The 17648-nt window shown below is 51.6% G+C and overlaps 2 protein-coding genes across 5 annotated transcripts in view; one reads left to right on the top strand and one right to left on the bottom strand.

Moving 5' to 3' along the window:
- Window positions 1-2143, top strand: part of LRGUK (leucine rich repeats and guanylate kinase domain containing) — a 41268-nt gene extending 39125 nt beyond the window's left edge. For 3 of the 4 annotated variants that reach the window (XM_039571635.1, XM_039571634.1, XM_010410009.4), the window contains 2 exons: window positions 864-1027; window positions 1358-2143. In XM_039571635.1, coding sequence (XP_039427569.1) covers window positions 864-1027; window positions 1358-1509 — 316 coding nt within the window. In that variant the 3' untranslated portion in view covers window positions 1510-2143. The remainder of the gene's footprint in view (window positions 1-863; window positions 1028-1357) is intronic. The other variant, XM_010410011.4, reaches the window with a different exon arrangement.
- Window positions 2144-4775: 2632 nt separating this feature from the next.
- On the bottom strand, window positions 4776-17609 carry SLC35B4 (solute carrier family 35 member B4). The gene is made up of 10 exons (XM_039571303.1): window positions 17404-17609; window positions 13876-13989; window positions 13282-13384; window positions 12035-12084; window positions 11312-11393; window positions 9984-10044; window positions 9608-9717; window positions 8381-8456; window positions 7586-7661; window positions 4776-7116 (listed from the first exon to the last, which is right to left on the bottom strand). The coding sequence occupies exons 1-10, from the start codon at window positions 17478-17480 to the stop codon at window positions 6873-6875; spliced, it is 993 nt and encodes a 330-aa protein (XP_039427237.1). The 5' UTR covers window positions 17481-17609; the 3' UTR covers window positions 4776-6872.
- Window positions 17610-17648: the final 39 nt, after the last annotated feature.

Raw genomic sequence — 17648 nt, 5'->3', positions numbered from 1 at the left:
ACTGAAACACTTCTTCCCTCTGTAATTCATTCCCACGAGCTAAAATGCTCCTTGCAAGAAGGACAGGGATGGAATTCGCTTGGATTTCTGCACCATGGATAAGGTCAGGGCGGATAATCACTGAACTCCCTCCCAGACTGATAAATCTATACATTTGTAACTCCTAAATCTCTGAGCTGGCCTCTCTCACCTAGACCAGAGACATTCTGGAGTGTCAGAAGCGTTGCCAGAGAAATCCAATATCAATCCAGGCCTTTTCCTTGCTTTTTCTTGGAATAAATTGATGATATCTGGATGGAAATGGGAAGCTTTTATCAGAGCAAGCTCTGGCGTGGTCGTTATCCCTGGCAGGGCCTCCGAGCACTCAGGTTTTGGCTTTGGATTTTCAAGATACAACAGCTCAGAGTAGCACCCAGGGCACTACTCACTGGCTACTCCAGGTTTATGTTGGCCCTGGGAACACCGGAAACACAATTCCAGCAATTCCTCTTTTATTTACTCGGAATCCTTTCCTGCAGTGCTGCTCCACAGGTTTGGAAACAGGGGAGCTCCAATCCTCATCTCCCACCTGGAGCTGCTGAACCTCTTCATTGCCCCTGCTTCATGAAATCAGTAATCAAATGAAATCAAATTAAACCAAATGAAATCAAATGAATCAAATGAAAATTGAGAGGTGTGGTTGTTGTCTTTGCAAACTCCAGAAGTTCTTGCAGGATTGGGAACAGGCTCTGTAGGATGGGGATTTATTTCCCACTCTCTCAGCTGAGCTGTGTGCCTGCACCACCAAGAACTCTGTCAGACATGATCCATCTCCTTTTTTATTCCTGTTCTCAACCAGGAATCTTTTCCCCCCTCTGCTCCAGGGAATTTGGGACTTACAAGGGCCACCTTTTTGTCCCAGCTGATGCAGTTCTTACTGAAAGTCTGTGGACTCAGGTTCCCCTTTCTCCAATTCACCTCCCCAGAGACGCCAAAGCTGAGCACCAGGAGCCAGGAGGAGCTGGAAAAGGAGTGGACACATCGAAAGGTTGGAGTGATTTTCATGGAATTACAGAACCAGGATGGTTTGGGTTGGGAGGGACCTTAAAAATCATCCAGTGCCACCTCCTGCCATGGGTAGGGACAATTTCCACTATCCCAGGTTGCTCCAAGCCCCATCTAGCATTCCAAATTAATTAATTAATTCCCACTCCAGCATTCCAAATTAATATCAAAAAACCCCAGTGACTGCTGAGGCAAAAAGTTCCTCACCCACATGGATGAGGTCGAGATATTCCCCCAAAACCTCTGGAAATCTGTGGTAAATTTTGACTTTTTATCGGACTAAACCCTCTTCCCTTCTCCATGATTCCTGCAGGCGCTGAAGCACCTGGTGAGAACCTCCAGAGGAAATCCAGCAAGGCCAAGTTGGGTTCTTCTGCTGAGCCTCAGCTCCAAACCCAGCCAGGCTCCCACTCCAAAGCTGTCCTGCCTCCGATCCCAGCTGGACGGAAAAGCACCAACTCCTGATGGTCACTTGTATCCCGATTTTTGTCACGCTGACTCTTTCTCACCCTGCTTTTCATCTCCTTCTCTTCAACAAAGCAAAATCTATCAAATATTATTGCTGAATCCATTTCTGATTAACTCTCCAAAAGGACCAAAAAAGAAAAAAAAAAAAAAGTTATTTATTTATAACTTTATTAAAAAGGAATTTCTCTATTTCCCAAAGGCAGAAATTATTTCCCTGGGCACTCTCAGCTGGGAAATGGTGGAGATTTTTTTCCTACCATCCACAGGATTGTATCTTCCATTAATTTCTCACTTCCTTCCCCTCCTATATTATGGATTTAATTGAGGTGTGGAAGCACCAGGGCTTCTGATAATATTGTCTGTGTTGTGGGACTGGTGAATTATTTAGAAAAGGGATTTTGTGAAATGTTCAGAGGGAAAGTGGGAGTGAAAACCAGCTCAGAGTTGGGGGTGGTTTTTTTGAAATAAAATGTGGCTGAGTCACAATTATTTGATTTGAAAGTGGATTTAAACAACCTAGCGAGGAGTCATCAGCAAAAATGAGAATAATTATTGAGAACCAGCTGAAGGGGTAAGAAGTGAGTGAAGATTTGGGTTTTGACAAGACAATAAAACTCTCAAATTAATGTTTCTCCTGATTAATTTTCATTGCCTTCTACTTCCAGAGCCCTTTTCCCTGAGCAGGTTCCTCCTCAGGGCCCTTTGCCTGCACAGAAAATGGGATTTTGTCCCAGTTTGGAGCCACGGAAGAGCCCAAAGTGTCCCTTGTGGCCAAGGGATTTGTTGATTGAATAGGATGGACTGAATGAAGCAGCTCAGGGTGAGTTAATTGAGATTCAGGGAGCCTTACATTCCAAAGCTTTTTAGGAAGCACTTCCCATGGAGCAGCTGGCTGGATCCTCAAGCTGAAGATGAGCAGCTCTTCCAAGGATCCAGTTCAGTGAGGTGGGGGTTGGACTGGACTGAAAACCCACCCAAAATCCTGCAGCAAACCATGGAATCCTGGAATGGTTTGGGTTGGAAGGGACCTTAAAGATCATCCAGTGTCCAGGGACACCTCCCACTGTCCCAGGCTGCTCCAGCCCCAATGTCCAGCCTGGCCTCGGACACTTCCAGGGATCCAGGGGCAGCCCCAGCTGCTCTGGGAATTCCATTCCAGCCCCTGCCCACCCTCCCAGCCAGCAATTCCCAATTGCCAATCTCCCATCCAGCCCTGCCCTCTGGCACTGGGAAGCCATTCCCTGGCTCCTGGCCCTCCAGGCCTTGGCCCCAGTCCCTCTGCAGCTCTCCTGGAGCCCCTTCAGGCCCTGCAAGGGGCTCTCAGCTCTCCCTGGATCCTTCTCTTCTCCAGGGGAACGTTCCCAGCTCTCCCAGCCTGGTACAGAGCAGAGGGGCTCCAGCCCTGGGAGCAGCTCCAGGGCCTCCTCTGGATTTGCTCCACGTCCTGCTGCTGTTGGATGCAGCCCTGGATGCAGCATTCCAGCCATGTCAGTCTCTTTTTCCTTTTGCTTCCATCCCTGTCCAGTTCTCCCAGCCAAGACCACTTCCCCATTCATCCCCTCTTGGAATATTTACTCCCTCCTGCAGAAAACAAACCAACCCAAGTTTATTCCCCGAATTTCCTCAGCTTGGAGTCCAGAATCCTGCAAGACCCTTGAGCCTCTTGAGCGACGTCAGCGATTCAATCTCCTCCTATTTACAGGAACAGCCTTAAATTTTCAACTTTCCAGTGCAGGAATTGTATCTTCATTCGGATTTTACAGAGCTGAGGATACAGGAGGAGGATAAATATTCCTCCTATTTCCCAGCTGGAAAAAGAAATGATTTGTTTTCTGTGAGCCAGGGCTCACTTGCATTTGTCCCAGGTAATGATGGTGGAAAAGAATCTCCTATTTTACAATCAGTTCTTGAGCCCTGAGCTTCCCAAACTTCCACGTGTGAGATCCCACACGTGGGCCAGGGAATCCAGGCCTTGCATGGAAATAGGAAATGGGATTTTAGAAGCACCAGGGAGAGGCCGAACTTCCTCAACTCAACAAATTACGGGGTTTTTTGCCTTCCCTCCCTCAGCTTCTCCGCTGTTCCCTCTCCAGTGCTTCCTTCCCAGACTCCGGATCCAATTCCAAACCCAAATTCCTTCCCAAAACATCTGGATTACGCTGCCCTTTCCTGCATCCTGAAGCGTGGAACATCTGGCTGAGGTTGAAGGCAGAATTGCTGCTGGATTGTAGACAGGGAATATTTACATTCCATTTCCCAGATTTTTTCAGGGAATTCTGTTTTTATGGGCAGGGAAGGGTGTTTGGATCACCTTAAGTTGGTCATGCTCAAACTGAGCCTGGAGTTTTACAGAGGATTTAAAGTTTTTTGAAGAACCTCAAATTCTGCTGTTTGAGGATTTGAATGTTTTTTGGAGAACCTCAGATTCTGACTGGAGGATTTGAGTCTTTTTGGAGAACCTCAAATTCTGATGATTTAAGGACTTCAGTCTTTTTGGAAAATGTCAAATTCTGATCCAAGAATTTGAGTCTTTTGGCAGAACCTCACATTCTGCTGTTTTGAGGATTTAAAGTTTTTTGGAGAACCTCAAATTCTGACTGGAGGATTTGAGTCTTTTGGCAGAACCTCACATGTTGATGTTTTGAGGATTTGAATGTTTTTGGTGAACCTCAAATTCTGATTTAAGTATTTTAGTCCTTTCAGAGAACCTCACATTCTGATGTCTTGAGGATTTAAAGTTTTTTGGAGAACATCAAATTCTGAAGATTTGAGTCTTACCTGGGACCTCAAATCTGGATGGTGTGAGGGTTTGAGTCTTGCTGGGAGCCCTCAAATCCCGAGGGTCTGAGTCTTGCCTGGGGATCTCAAATCCTCAATTCCCACAGTCCCAACTGCTCCAGGCTCCCATTGGTGCTGAATTTAGGGAAACTTGGATGTGATGGTGGGGTCTTCTCTTAAACCCCACCCAGCCAGGCTGAGTCTTTCCTATTTTCTCTCATATTAAGGAGAAATGGTGAATTGTTATTTAGATTGGAAATCCATGGAAAATTTCTTTATGGAAAGGGTTGGAACAGCGGGTGGAGTCGTCATCCCTGGGGGATTTAAAACCCATGTGGCACCTGGGGACATGGCTCAGCGGTGGCCTTGGCAGTGCTGGGAATGGTTGGATGATCTCAGAGGGCTTTTCCAACCTAAACAATTCCATGCCTCCATTCATTTTCCAGCCACCAGCAAAGCATGAAATGAGAAGCAAACCCCACACCTTTCGAAGAGGATACAGATTTATTTTGCTTTTAAAAAACCAACCCAAATCTCACCCTAAACCAAAGCCACCCCAGAAGCCGTCGGGCTCCTTCCCTTTTCCAGCCTCTGCTAAAAAATAGGTGCTCCGATCTCTACACAAACATTAAAACCCAACTAATCAGCAGCCCCAGCCTGGAGGGGGGAGCCTGGGTTTAATTAATTTTGGCCAACGAGGCCCTTCTGCCCAGACCTTTCCTCCTCTCTCCTCCAGCAGGAAGGGAATTGCTGCCACTCCTGTGACTCCAAGCAGTCATAAATATTCCAAACACACTGATCACACTGGGAAGTTAAAAAAAATCCCCCCGACAGCAACAAACCACCCACGGTTGATGTGCTGGGAGTGAAAAGCACGTGGTTAAAAAAAAAAAAATGGGAATGCCCCAATCCCCCAATATTCCCATGGGAACTGGGGACAACATGCAAGGTCCTGGAGAGGAAGAGCGACCCAGAGTATGCACAGGATGTTACACCTGGGAGTGGCTACGGGCAGTGTTACTCTCCCTCAGGCTCAGCTCTGCTCAATCCCTGGATCCAGCAATCCCTGGATGCAACAACCCCTGGATAAAACAATCCCTACGACGCCCACAGACCTGGAGTCACAGCTCTGGTGTTTCCCCGCCATGTCTGATCCCCGAAGAACCTCACTGGTCACTCCCTATCCCTAAAATCTTTCATCCCAAACTTCTGTTGGCTTCCCCACCTCCCCATCCCAGCTGAAGCTCCGTGTGAAGAGCTTGGAAGATGAAAATCAGGGGTTTTGCCTCTCTCCAGGCCCTCCCTGGAGCCACCACAAACGGCTGGAAGCAACACCTGACCTACACCAGGCCAGCCTCTCCATCCGAAAAATCCCTGGAAATATCCTACAGCACTTGAAATTCAGCTTTTTCAGGCTCAGGAAAAACTGAAACTGGGGAAGAAAATCCTTCAGGACCTCGGGATGGAGCTGCAGGTCCCAGCAGCACCATGCTGGCTCTGCCTGGGATGGAGTTCCCTTTTCCCACACTGGGATTTGGGGTTGTGGCTAAATCAGTGCTCCCAGCACAGCAAGGAGCCTTCCCCTTTTCCCACTCTGCCTCCCAGCAGGGATGAGGCCATGGGAAGCTGCGAAGAGGATTATCCCAGACAGCTGATAAAAATCAGCAGGCAAAATAGAGGGAAGAAGTTTTGGAAAGGCGACCTTGGCTCAGGGAATGCCTGGGTGGGATGTGGTGCCTTTCCCATCACTTTGGGATTTTTTTTTCCATCTTTTTTCCTTTGCCATGAAACCCCCTTTACCCCTCCTCACCAATTTTCTCAGAACAAAGGAGTAAAATCCTTCCTCAGCCACGCTGGATGTGAACTGAGGTGACATCCTGGGTGCCTCAACTGTCCCAGCTGAGCAGGGACAGGAGCAGCAGCACAGCAACAAGGTGCTGCTCCAGGAAAACTGCAGGGAAACTCCAGGAAAACCAACCAGGGGTGACACTGAGGGGCAGGGAGCCATGAGGAAGCTGATCCCAAGGGATGGAAGGAGAACTGGGAAAAGCAGGGTAAACCCAGCCCTCCCAGGAGCCACTGGGCAGACTGGAAGCTCCAGACTGGAAGCTCCAGCTGGGGGTGTGTGTGCCACATCCTCGCAGCACAGGGACCAGGGATGCAGGTGAACAGCCAGGCCTGGAATTCCCACTGGAATGGGGCTCCAGACACTGGGACAATTAAAGGACGGCACCAGACTGGCTCAGGGTGCAGCTGATCCAAGCCAACAGCACCAAGCCGGGCTCCTAACAAAGCTCTGGGTCAGCTTTTCCTTAAAAAGGATTCTTCCAGTGGGAAAAAAACCAAAAAACAAGAGGACAAATTGGAAGCAAAAGGGGTCGCATAAAAAAACGCCAACCAGCGAAAAAGAACCGGATTGTTTCTCCATGATCCATTCCCGAAGTTCCCAGCGGAGGCTCCCCATTCTCCCAGGAGCTTGGCACAGCCAACACCTCCCCTGTTATAAAAACACCCCCTGGGGGGGCTCCCTGCTGCTCTGCTCTGGAAAACAATAAAAAGGTCCCTGCGGAGAATCCCTGGATTCACTCCTCCTTCGGCCTCCTCCTCCTCCTCAGGAAGGGCCCCAGGCTGTTCCACACCTCGGTGTACATCAGGGTGCCCACGAAGACGAAGGCAGTGCCCAGCCAGTGCCAGCCTGTGAAGGGATTCTGGAAGTAGAGGATGGAGAAGATGAGGCTGACGAACTTGCGGAGCGTCACCACCAGGGTGACCGTGAGGGACGTGCACTCCGTGGTCAGGATGAAGACGCCGCGGATGCAGACGTACCTGGGAGCAGGAGGTAAGGGATAGCAGGGATGGAGGTTGGGGATTCCCTCTGGGAATGGGAAGGGTCAGGGAGATGGGCAGCCTGGTGTGGGTGGGTGAAATTCCCTCCTGGGATCAGCATCTCCACAGCTGGGTTGGAACAGGACGCTACTAACTCAGGGAAACCCCAAATCCCGGATTCCCCCACTGGAGCAGCTGGGGCTGAGTTGGCAAAGGGTGGACAAGGGAAGCTCCAGACTCCTCCATTTCCATGGAGCAGAAATCCCAGAATCCCACAATGAACCAGGTTGGGAAAAACCTTTGACATCATTGAGTCCAACCTCAAAAAACCAGCCAAAAACGTTCCCCTTTCCCTGTATTTTTGGGGTTACACCAACAGCAGCTCCCAAGGGCAGGGAAGACTCCAAGGATTTAGGAACCCAGCCCCATTCCTGCTGTGCCACCCCAGTGGAATAAGGACAAAGGATACTGGGTGATGACGTTCATGAGGAGGTAGAACCACATGATTGGCAGGGTCAGGCCGATCACTGGCACCTGGAACGGCTCTGCAGGGAAAAAGGATGGGATCAGGTCACTGCTGGAGGAGGATGCAAGGAGAGGAATCTCTCTCCTTCCCAGGATTTACCACGATCCAGGACTCCCTGCAGCCTTAGGCAGCCCTTCTGCTTGAAATTCCAGAGGGAAGAATGGAAAATAAGGAAAAATTAGGAAAAAGAGATCAGGAGAAAAGCTCTGGTGTCAGGACTGTCGTGCTGGATGAATCCATGGTGCTCCCATGGCAAATCCTCTGGAGCGCCAGCAGAAAAAATCCCAAAAGACCCATATTTACATCCCTCATTGAGGATCTGGTCCTGTTACTCCCAGTTTTGAGCTCCCCACATTCCTTTTCCCAGGGATCACTCTTGGATGTGTGTGTGGGCATCGGTGAGAAACGTGGGCTTTAACCATGAAATGGTTCCTTAAAACTCATCCCATTCCACCCCCTGCCACTTCCCACTGTCCCAGGCTGCTCCAAGCCCCAATGTCCAGCCTGGCCTTGGACACTTCCAGGGATCCAGGGGCAGCCACAGCTGCTCTGGGAATTCCAGCCCAGCCGCTCCCCACCTTCCCGGCCAGGAATTCCTTCCTGAAAATTCCTCAAAATTCAAAAGGCTTGGAGCACCCCAAGATGCCAGCATGCACAACTGCAGGAAGGAAACTTCCCAGAGGACTTTCCAGAGGATAAGAAGGTCCAGGAGCACGGAATTCCCTGCACAGCACTCACCAGACTGGTTGAAGAGCACGGCGTGGTGGTAAATGTTGGGAGCCAGAAGGAGGAATCCAGGGAGCGGCAACGCGTGCTGGGGGGAGAACCAAACCCATGGTGGGAATCAGGGGATGGGAATCCACCCCAATTCCCTGCTGGAAAGCAGCTGGATGAGAGCAGGCTCCAACCAATTGGGGGGCAGGCTGGGCATCCCTCAGGGCTCTGTGCTGGGCCAGTTCTGTGCAGTGCTTTCCTGAGGATGAGGGTGCTGAGTCTTCCATCAGTAAATCTGCGGACGACACCAAGCTGGGAGCGTGTGTCGACCTGCTGGAAGGTAGGAGGGCTCTGCAGAGAGACCTGGAACGGTGGGATGGATGGGCAGAGTCCAACAGGATGAGGTTTAACAAGGCCAAGTGCCAGGTCCTGCACTTTGGCCACAGCAACCCCTGCAGTGCTACAGGCTGGGGACAGAGTGGCTGGACAGTGGCCAGGCAGAAAGGGACCTGGGGGTGCTGGTCAACAGCAGGCTGGACATGAGCCAGCAGTGTGCCCAGGTGGCCCAGAAGGCCAATGGCACCTGGCCTGGATCAGGAATGGTGTGGCCAGCAGGGGCAGGGCAGGGATTCTTCCCCTGTACTGGGCACTGGTGAGGCCACACCTCGAGTGCTGTGTCCAGTTCTGGACCCCCCAGCTCAGGAAGGACGTGGAGACGCTCGAACTCATCCAGAGGAGGGCAACAAGGCTGGTGAGGGGCCTGGAGCACAAGCCCTGTGAGGAACAACTGAGGGAGCTGGGGCTGTTTTAGTCTGGAGCAAAAGAGGCTCAAGGGAGACCTCATCACTCTCTACAACTCCCTGAAGGGCCGGGTGGGGCTCGGTCTCTTTCTCCAGGCAGCCACTGACAGAACGAGAGGACACAGCCTTAAGCTGTGCCAAGGGAGATACAGGCTGGATGTTAGGAAATAAATTTTTCACAGAAAGAGTGGTGAACCACTGGAATTGTCTGCCCGGGGAGGTGGTGGAATCACCAGCCCTGGAAGTGTTTAAAAAAAGATTGGATGTGGCACTCGGGGCCATGGTTTAGTTGAGGTGATGTTAGGGCATGGGTTGGACTCAGCGGTCTCAGAGGTCTCTTCCAACCTGGTGATTCCATGTGATTCTGTGAACCTGCCAGCATGGGATCCTTTTTGTGCCAGTTCAGGAGTGGAAAGGTACAGGAAAAGCAGGAGAAGCAGAAGGGACTCACATTGTAGAACAGGGCCTCCTTGGAGTGCTTCCCAAACCGCTGGTACAGCGTCTCCTGGAAAATCCCCATCCTGGCAGACATCAGCAGGGCGAAGGTGAGGGCAGCAATGCCTGGAAGGGAAGCACAGCCCTGCAGCACAGCTCCAGGGAAGCAGCTGCAACTCACCAAATTTGGCTTTTGGGGAAAAAAAAACCAACCAAACCAGCCAGACCAAACTCCAGTGCCAGACTTTAAAGCCTCCTCCATGAAATCTTGTGCTGAAGGAACACCTGGATGAGGGCCAGCCCCTCTCCCTCTCTGCACCAAGGAGGTGTTCTCTTTGCCAAGAGAATTCCAAGGGTCCTGCCAGTATCCCAGAAATGTGGCCCTCACGTACCCAGCAGCCACCAGAGGAAAACCTGGGGTCCATCCTCTTGATTTAAGCTGGAGTCAGATGCCTGGAGGGAGGAGACACAAGAGTCACCACGAGCCACCAGGTCCCTGCAGCTGCCCCAGACCTCCCTCCCACCTGAGCAGAGCTGGGAGCAGCCACTGACTTCCCACTCTGCTCCAGGGAACGCAGAGATTCCAGCAAAAAAGCGGCAGTGTCGGATCATAGCAGGATTTTTCCTGAAAGGAATGCCTGGGCTTGAGAGAGAGACTGAACTCTTTTAACCCCAAAAATAATCAGTGGCACTTTTAAAGCTCTCAAAGCCAGCCCATTCCCAGGTTCCTGTGTCCCATCACATTCCCAGGTTCCTGTGTCCCCAGCCCATTCCCGGGTTCCTGTGTCCCCAGCCCATTCCCGGGTTCCTGTGTCCCCAGCCCAGGGATGAGTGTGTAGAAAGGAATGAGAGCTCTGGCCAAGCTCCCCCCAGGAGCTTGTGGTCAAGAAATTGAGGAAATCAGGCTGAGGGTACAACCCCAGCAGCCTGACTTGCCTCAGCTCTTCCCTGTGGATCAGGGAAAATCAGATTATTCACCTTTGCCACCACTGTCAGCTCTATCCCAAAATTCCAGCCCTGCTGGGAATTGATCTGGATTAACACAGAGCCCAGGCTGCAGAGCCCAGCCCTTCCTCAGCCACTCTGAGGACAAAAAGCTCTGAGATGATAGGGAATTTGGAGCTTTGACAGCTCCCTTTCATTCCCAATCTCTCAGAGCTGGATTAGTGCAGCCAATTTTCACCTGGCCACCACTCTGTGCCATTTCTTTGTCATCAGCTGACGGGGCCAGGCCGTGGCTGCTGACCCAGGAAAAGCTCCACGTTCCACATGGATTTGCTTCCCTCCCTCCTGTTCTCCAAGCACAGGCACTTTATTTAAGGGTCAGGCTGGATGACAGCAGGCCCGGAAAAATCCAGCCCGAAAGGCAACAATGGGATGAAAAGCGGGAAGATTTAAGCTGAGTTTTGTTTAGGATTCACCCGCTCCTGCCTGCACCACAAGGCAAGAAAAAGCAGCTTCTTTGTTATCTCTGAGGCCAAAAAAAAGAGGTTTATTCCCAGAAAAAAAGCAGCATGAACAGGGTAAGAGCCACCTGGAATTAAATGAAATCCCACGTGCGTGTGCATCCAAACCCCAGGAAAACAAAACCAGCAGGAAAAGCTTTTCGGGGAGCAGATGCAGAGGTAGCAGACACCTCGTGTCCCCATGAATAACCAGGCAAAGGGAATTCCTGAGGAAGCTGCTGGGGTGCACAGCCACGACCCTTCCCAGCCCTTACCACTTGCTTTGCAGACATGAAAGTGCAGGTGAAGATGCCCAGGGACACCAGGGCTATGGAGGCGTACTTGGACACGCTGTACCTGCGCAGGGGACAAGGGACACGTCACCGAGCCCGCCTGGCTCCTGGCCATCCCCTGCTTCCCTTCATTCCTGCCCCACTGCACCCCCGCAAATCTGGGATAACCAATTGCACATTCCCACTTCCTAACCCTGGGAATTGCTGGGAGGGCCGGCTGACTCCAGCTCAGCACCTAAAGCAGCTTTTCTCCCAAGAATTTGTCCCAGTACTTCCAGCCTTGGGTCTGCACAGCTCAGTGCCAGCCACAACAGCAGCGTTATCAGTGTCTTATCGACGTGTTATCAGCACTGCTGGAGCCACAATCCCCCCGCAGAAGGGCTGCTAGGGAGGCATTGAGCTCCACGCCAGCCACAGCATCCCCCCAGGAGCACTTCCAGAAAAGCCAGGAACGAACACAAGGGCTGCAGCTGTGTAAAATCTCTTCCCAGCCCATGATTCCCTCAAAAAAAAAAAAATGAGGGAGAGGTGGAAATGCAGAAGGAGCTACTGCAGCCTCTACTCCACGCTGTGTGTCCCAGTTTCCCATCATTAAAATCAGAGTATTTAACAGGAGAAGTGATGGCACAAAACACCCACCAGGATTAAGGCCTTGGCAGAGCATTCCCCGATGATATGGGAAGAGGTTTGAGGTTTGTGATTTACCTTTTCTTCAAGATGATGATCCCTAGAGCCATGCTTGCTATGAGAGAACCCTGGAAAAAAAGAAAAAGAAAGAAGGGAAAAACAAACCAGGAGGTCAGCAGGCCAGAATTCCCCAGATCGGGATGCTCATCCCAAAGGGACACCACAAACTCAATGGGATGGATGCCAAAACACCACGAGAAATCCAGCTTTGAAGCAGGAAAACTGACAGGGAGAAGGAACAGCTTCCTTTGGGTTGGATATTGGGAAAATTCCTTCCCTGAAAGGGTTGGGTGGAAGGTGGAGTGCTGGAGTCCCCATCTCTGGAGGGATTTAAAGCCCTGTGGATGTGGCACTTGGGGACACGGGGCAGTGGTGCCCTGGGCAGTGCTGGGAATGGTTGGACTCCGTAAGTTTAAAGTTCTTTTCCAGCCTCAATGATTCCATGATTCTGAGTCCCTTCATCCAGGGAAAGAAGGTGAGCTGGGTGGTGGGAATGAGGATACTGGGTTGGATCTCCTAGCCAGGAAACCTCCCCATTTTTTGTCTGCCCACTGGTGACACTCAGTGTGTGACCAGAACGTGGCCAAATCCCACTGGTTTAACTGGGAACGGGAGCTCAGCTCCAGGGATTGACTGCAGGGCCAGAGCCACCCCTGAGAGTTCATGTGGGACAGGGCTCCTCCAGTGTGGGCTGGTTTTATCCTTTTTCACCTCTCCTGACTCCAGATATTCCACCCCCAGGATGTGCTGTGGGAAAACAGCCCCAGCCAGGAGATTTTGTTATTCCCAACAGCTGGGGCTCCATTTCCTCGGGTTTTAACTACCCACACTTCAGTGAAGATGCAGTTTAATGTTTTTTTTCCAAAGCAAAGACCTGTCCAGGTGGAACCAGGCCAAATCCCAAATCCAAGCTCTCTGACCTGGGATGTTCCGGACTAAAACATGAACCACTCGGTGGCAGGGGAAAACTGGATCCCTTTGGCCAGCAAGAGTCTGGGATTGGTTTTGTCACTGTCACTTCCCCCTCACCTTTGGAATTCCAAAGCCTGTCCGAGCCTGTTCCCTGTCTGTTCATTTAACTGGAATTTAACGATCAACACCATGAAGTGAGACCTGGAGCTGAGCTTTGGAGCGAGGCTGCTCTGCCACAAGCTGGAATTCAGGACTTCCATAGGGGTTTGGTGCTCTCAGGAGGCAGGACACATGGAGCAGGGATAATTCCAGCAGAAATGATGGAAAAGGAGGAGGAGAAGGACGGGGCTCACCGAGCGGAAGATCATGTGCAGCGGCATCGCAATGTTCAGGTTCAGGGCGTAGTTATTGACCACACTGACGGTGAAGAACATGGCCACCATGATGAAATAGTTCCTGAAACATGGAAAAATATCTGGGAGCTGTGCAGGAACCTCCCTGAGATGCTGGGAGACCCCTTAGGAATACTCATGGCATGCATGGAAAGGTCTGGAGCACAGCAGAGCTCCCGGCTCTGTCACCAGGATCATCCCCAGTGGAGAAACGCAAAAGGAATTTGGGTGATTTCCCAGGAAAACTCTCCCTTCCCACTCCCACCATCCCAAATCCCAGAGATAAAAAGCTCTTTAAGCACGGAAAACTCTTCCCTGTGCAAAACTCTGCCCTGTTCCTTGCCAGGGAAGGATCTGATAGCAGTTTCCCATTAAAAATTCCCGATAGACGAGTGCGTATTTTATCGGACCTCACAGCTTCCCAATGTGGCTCTGCAGATGCTGCAGGATGGATGGGACGTAGCCAGGAAAAGTGGAAAAGCCATTTTACGGAATGCTTTTTGGAGGTAAGAGAGAGCCAGGCAATTCCTGCTTGGAAAAACCTTGGGATTGTACCTGATGGGGATGGCCGGGCGCTTCCTCCCAAAGTTGGCCTCGAAGATAAAACCTTCCACTGCAATAAACAGGAACTGGGAGAATGTCACGATGTTCCCACATCCTGGGAATTGCCTGCAGGCATGGAAAGACAAGGATCAGAGCCATTCCATGGAGAACAAACATCGGGATCCAACAAAAGGAGGCAACAGCTCTGTATTTCCAGAGGAGAATCACCCTGGAGAAGATTTACTCAGCATTTATTCACCTGAACTTGTACAAACACCTGCAAGGCGTTTCCTCAAACATTTCCAAGGAGAAACTGGTCAGTCAGGTCAGGAAGTGAAAGAGAAAACTGCTGGATCTCCCTCTTTCCCATGGGAAGTGGCTTTAGGAGGACTCTGTCCCTTCCTAAAAGCTGCTGTGTTCGTTGGAGGTGATCAATGGTTGAGTCCATCCAGGAGGAAAAGGCAGCTGGAAATCCCAATATTCCTCATTCCCACTGCAGGAGGGAAGTGCCAAGGTCAGGTCCGTGCTGGCAGAGTGCCCCTGGTTCAGATTTGCTCCATTTCCTCTAAAAAAGCTTCAGCTCCCCTGTGTTTTTTGGATGCCAAAAACCCCCCTTTGGTTGTGGGTTCAAGAAGGGACTAAAAGTCCTCACAGGAACCCCAAAAAGTCCTGGCAGGAAATCCCACGTGACATCCGTGGATCCTGTTAATGTGACACCAACTCCACAAGGTTTCAAAAAAGCCACAAAACTTTGTCTGAGCTCAAGAGAGACCCTCTAAGTCCCTTTTTGTCCCCTCAGAGGGACCCAGGAATGCAGAATTGCCACCAGCTCCCAGCAACCCAAGCTTGGTGTTTATCCCGTGGGAACGGGAATTTCCACACCAAACAAACCCTCCCTGCAGCCTGATCCTCCCTAAGGAGCTTCCAGGGAGCAGGGAAGGATTTCCCGGGAAGCAGAAGCTCAGAGGAGGCCGTGACAGGGCAGATCACGGGAAAGCTTGTGGGAAACAGAGGGATTTGAGGGAATCCTTCCCAGAAACCGAAGCCAAGGACTCCTGGGAGAATCCTGCTCCCCACCCTGCTGCACGAGGACACGGCTTCCTCATGGAACGCGCTGTCCCTGACAGTTCAGGATGCAGTTTTGCAGGATTCAAGCTGGGAGATGCCCTGGAAAACGAGGAATATCCAAGCTGTCTCCTCCAAATTCTCCTCTGTCCCCCCACAGAGCTCTCAGAAGCAGCAGCAACCTGGTGAGTGCAGGGCTGGCCCATCTGGCACCAAACAGCACCTGGAAAAATCCCCTTCTCCTGCTTTTTCCAGGGATAGGCACCACCCTGAGCCACTCCCCTCTGTGCCAATTCCCACATTCATCTCAGCGTAATTATCCATAAAACTTCAATCCTCAGGTTAAAAGGTCCAAAAGTTCCTTGCGGGGGATGGGTGGGGGGAAGAGAAGAGACCCTGAAGCAGAGCAAGAAGCTCCAAGATTGCAAACCTTATCTCCAACCTTATCTCCAAGGGAGCTGTAAACCTGGGATAATCCAAGGCTGGTTCCATGCACTGGACTTTGCCTCCTCCCAGTTCCCAGATCCCTGGACATGACCCCACGGTATCAGCAATGTTGGCACTCAGAGTTATGCGCTGGCTGATAAGAGAGAGATAAGAAAGGGCTTTATCTGCTCCTTCTTTGGCTCACAGTCCTCACCCAGATCCACCTAAAAAGAGAGATAAATCCAGATCTATCAACCCAAGATCTGCTTCAGCTGTAGACAACTGATAAGAGTCCTCCCAACAGGAAATTTCCCTGCTCTCTCTCCTACAATCCCACTTCACCACGTGGAAAAGGAGAAAATCTGATTTTTGGGCCCTAATTTATCTCCCTTCCACAACAATTCAAGCCCAAGATTTCTTGTTCTGCCTCCACAGGCCAGCAGAAATATTCCTCTCCTCTTCTCTGCGTTTAAAGTCTTTTGTCTGCCCTCAGGGATCTCCAGACTGAACATTTCACATTCCTTTACTTTCCGTAAAAATCCTGAGCCAATTTCTTCCCAGTCACCTTTACTACTCCTCACTGCCTTTTCCCGTGATCCTGCTCCAGGATTTTGCTCATTATGGGAACATTCATCTGCAGGAGGAACTCTTCCTTCCAGATACACCAAGACCCAAAGAAATAATTGGTGTTGTCCCAATTTTGGGACTAAAGGTGAGCAGGGCTGGTAAAAGGCATAGGAATTGAGCTGTTAGGAACAGAGGAATTCCTAAAGTGGATGAGAGGTACTGCTTAAGAGAAGGTTTTGTGTGAAAAGAAGCTTTTCCTTGACGTCTGCAACTGGATTTTTGGAATTTGCTGCTCCACAGTTTAGTCATCTTTGAATAATTCAGTTTTTGAACAGGGCCAAAAGTTTTGGTTTAAGGTTTGCTTGGAGGAGACACAAGTGGCAAGAAGCCTAGTCCAAAGGGGTTTTTTGGCTTCCAAAGGGTTCATCCCTCTTCTGTCACTGATGCTGCAACACGAGCCAGGCAGGAGAGGCAGAGGTTGGAGCCATCCCTGCAAGGAAAGACAACTCCCCACGCCAGGTCTCTTCTTCCAGGAATTGCTTCTTGATTTATCCAGCAATTATGCAACCTTGTGTTAAGGCACCTGAATCCCGTGTTGGAGCAAATATCCCAACTGCTGGATTTTGGAGTTCCTTATTCCCTTCATAATGCGGGATATCGACGAGCAGGGAGGGAGTAAGGGCTGGTTTTGAACGCCGGGCACGGCTGAAGCGCACTGAGGGCTCAGGGGATGCAGCTCCACGCTGACTCACTGGGATTTTAGACACAGAACCAGTTCAGGCATCACTTTTTTTCCAGTCAGGCCCTTTGGCCTTGCCAGCTTTCTGAGCAGCCCTTTCCCAAGCCCTTCCAGCCTGCCTCCATCAGGATGAGGAAGGCGAGATCCCCAAAAACATCAGCCTCCGATCTAGGAATTCAACTCCGCTCCAGCGCCAAGGGGACTCGGTGACTTTGCAGCGAGTGACGATTCCCAAGATCGCATTTCCAGATGGAAAACATTCCCTGCTGTCCCCAGGGACAGCTCCTGCACGTCTTCTCCTTGGGATTTCAGCGGTGCCCGCTCCGGGAGCTGGGATCGGGCTGGGATGCGCTGGGGACACGCCGGTGCCACGGTCCCTGTGCCGGTGGAGAGGGGACATCCCCCGTGCCCGGGCAGGTCACCGACACGGCCCACACCGAGGGACAACCCCAAAACACCCCAAAAAACCCATCCAGCGGGGACACGAGGCGATGATCCAGCTCTAGGCTCATCCTGGCACTTCAATGAAGAGCCCCAGGGCCTGGAGGGTAAAACCCCCCCTCAGTGCCAGCCCCGGGTACCCCCACTCCCCAAATCCCCCCAAAACCCACTCTGCCATCGCTGCTGCCGCCTCCCCTCACAAACCCTGAGGTCGGTGGGAGAGCCCTGACCCTGATCCCATTGGAATGGGCTCCCTGACCCTTTATCCCCCCCCCCGCCAAATCCTCTCCGCGGCCCCGCACCTGGCCAGCAGCTCCAGGAACACGACGTTGCTGCAGCAGCCGCCGAACACCAGCCCCACCGCCACGGCCGGGTGCATGGTGTCGCTCCGGGCAGCGAGGCGGCGTCCCGGGCCGCCCCCGCATCCCGATCCCGGGATTCTGCCCCGCTCCCGGCCCCGGCCCCGCCGCCCCCGCTTCCTCCGGCCGCCGGTAGTTCGCTCCCCGCCCGCCGCGCCGCCGCCGCCGCCGCCGGGACTACAACGCCC

This window comes from Corvus cornix, chromosome 1A (assembly GCF_000738735.6).
Source record: "Corvus cornix cornix isolate S_Up_H32 chromosome 1A, ASM73873v5, whole genome shotgun sequence".
In the NCBI taxonomy this organism is placed as follows: domain Eukaryota; kingdom Metazoa; phylum Chordata; class Aves; order Passeriformes; family Corvidae; genus Corvus; species Corvus cornix.
This window is presented reverse-complemented; position numbering and strand designations above follow the sequence as displayed.

Excerpts from the sequence above, each read along its gene's own strand:
- SLC35B4 (XM_039571303.1), bottom strand. The coding sequence starts at position 17,480 with ATGCACCCGGCCGTGGCGGTGGGGCTGGTGTTCGGCGGCTGCTGCAGC. Across the intron at positions 13,990-17,403 it reads TTCCTGGAGCTGCTGGCCAG|GCAATTCCCAGGATGTGGGA; the intron begins GTGCGGGGCCGC and ends CCATGCCTGCAG. Across the intron at positions 7,662-8,380 it reads CGTGCTCTTCAACCAGTCTG|AGCCGTTCCAGGTGCCAGTG; the intron begins GTGAGTGCTGTG and ends TTTTCCCTGCAG.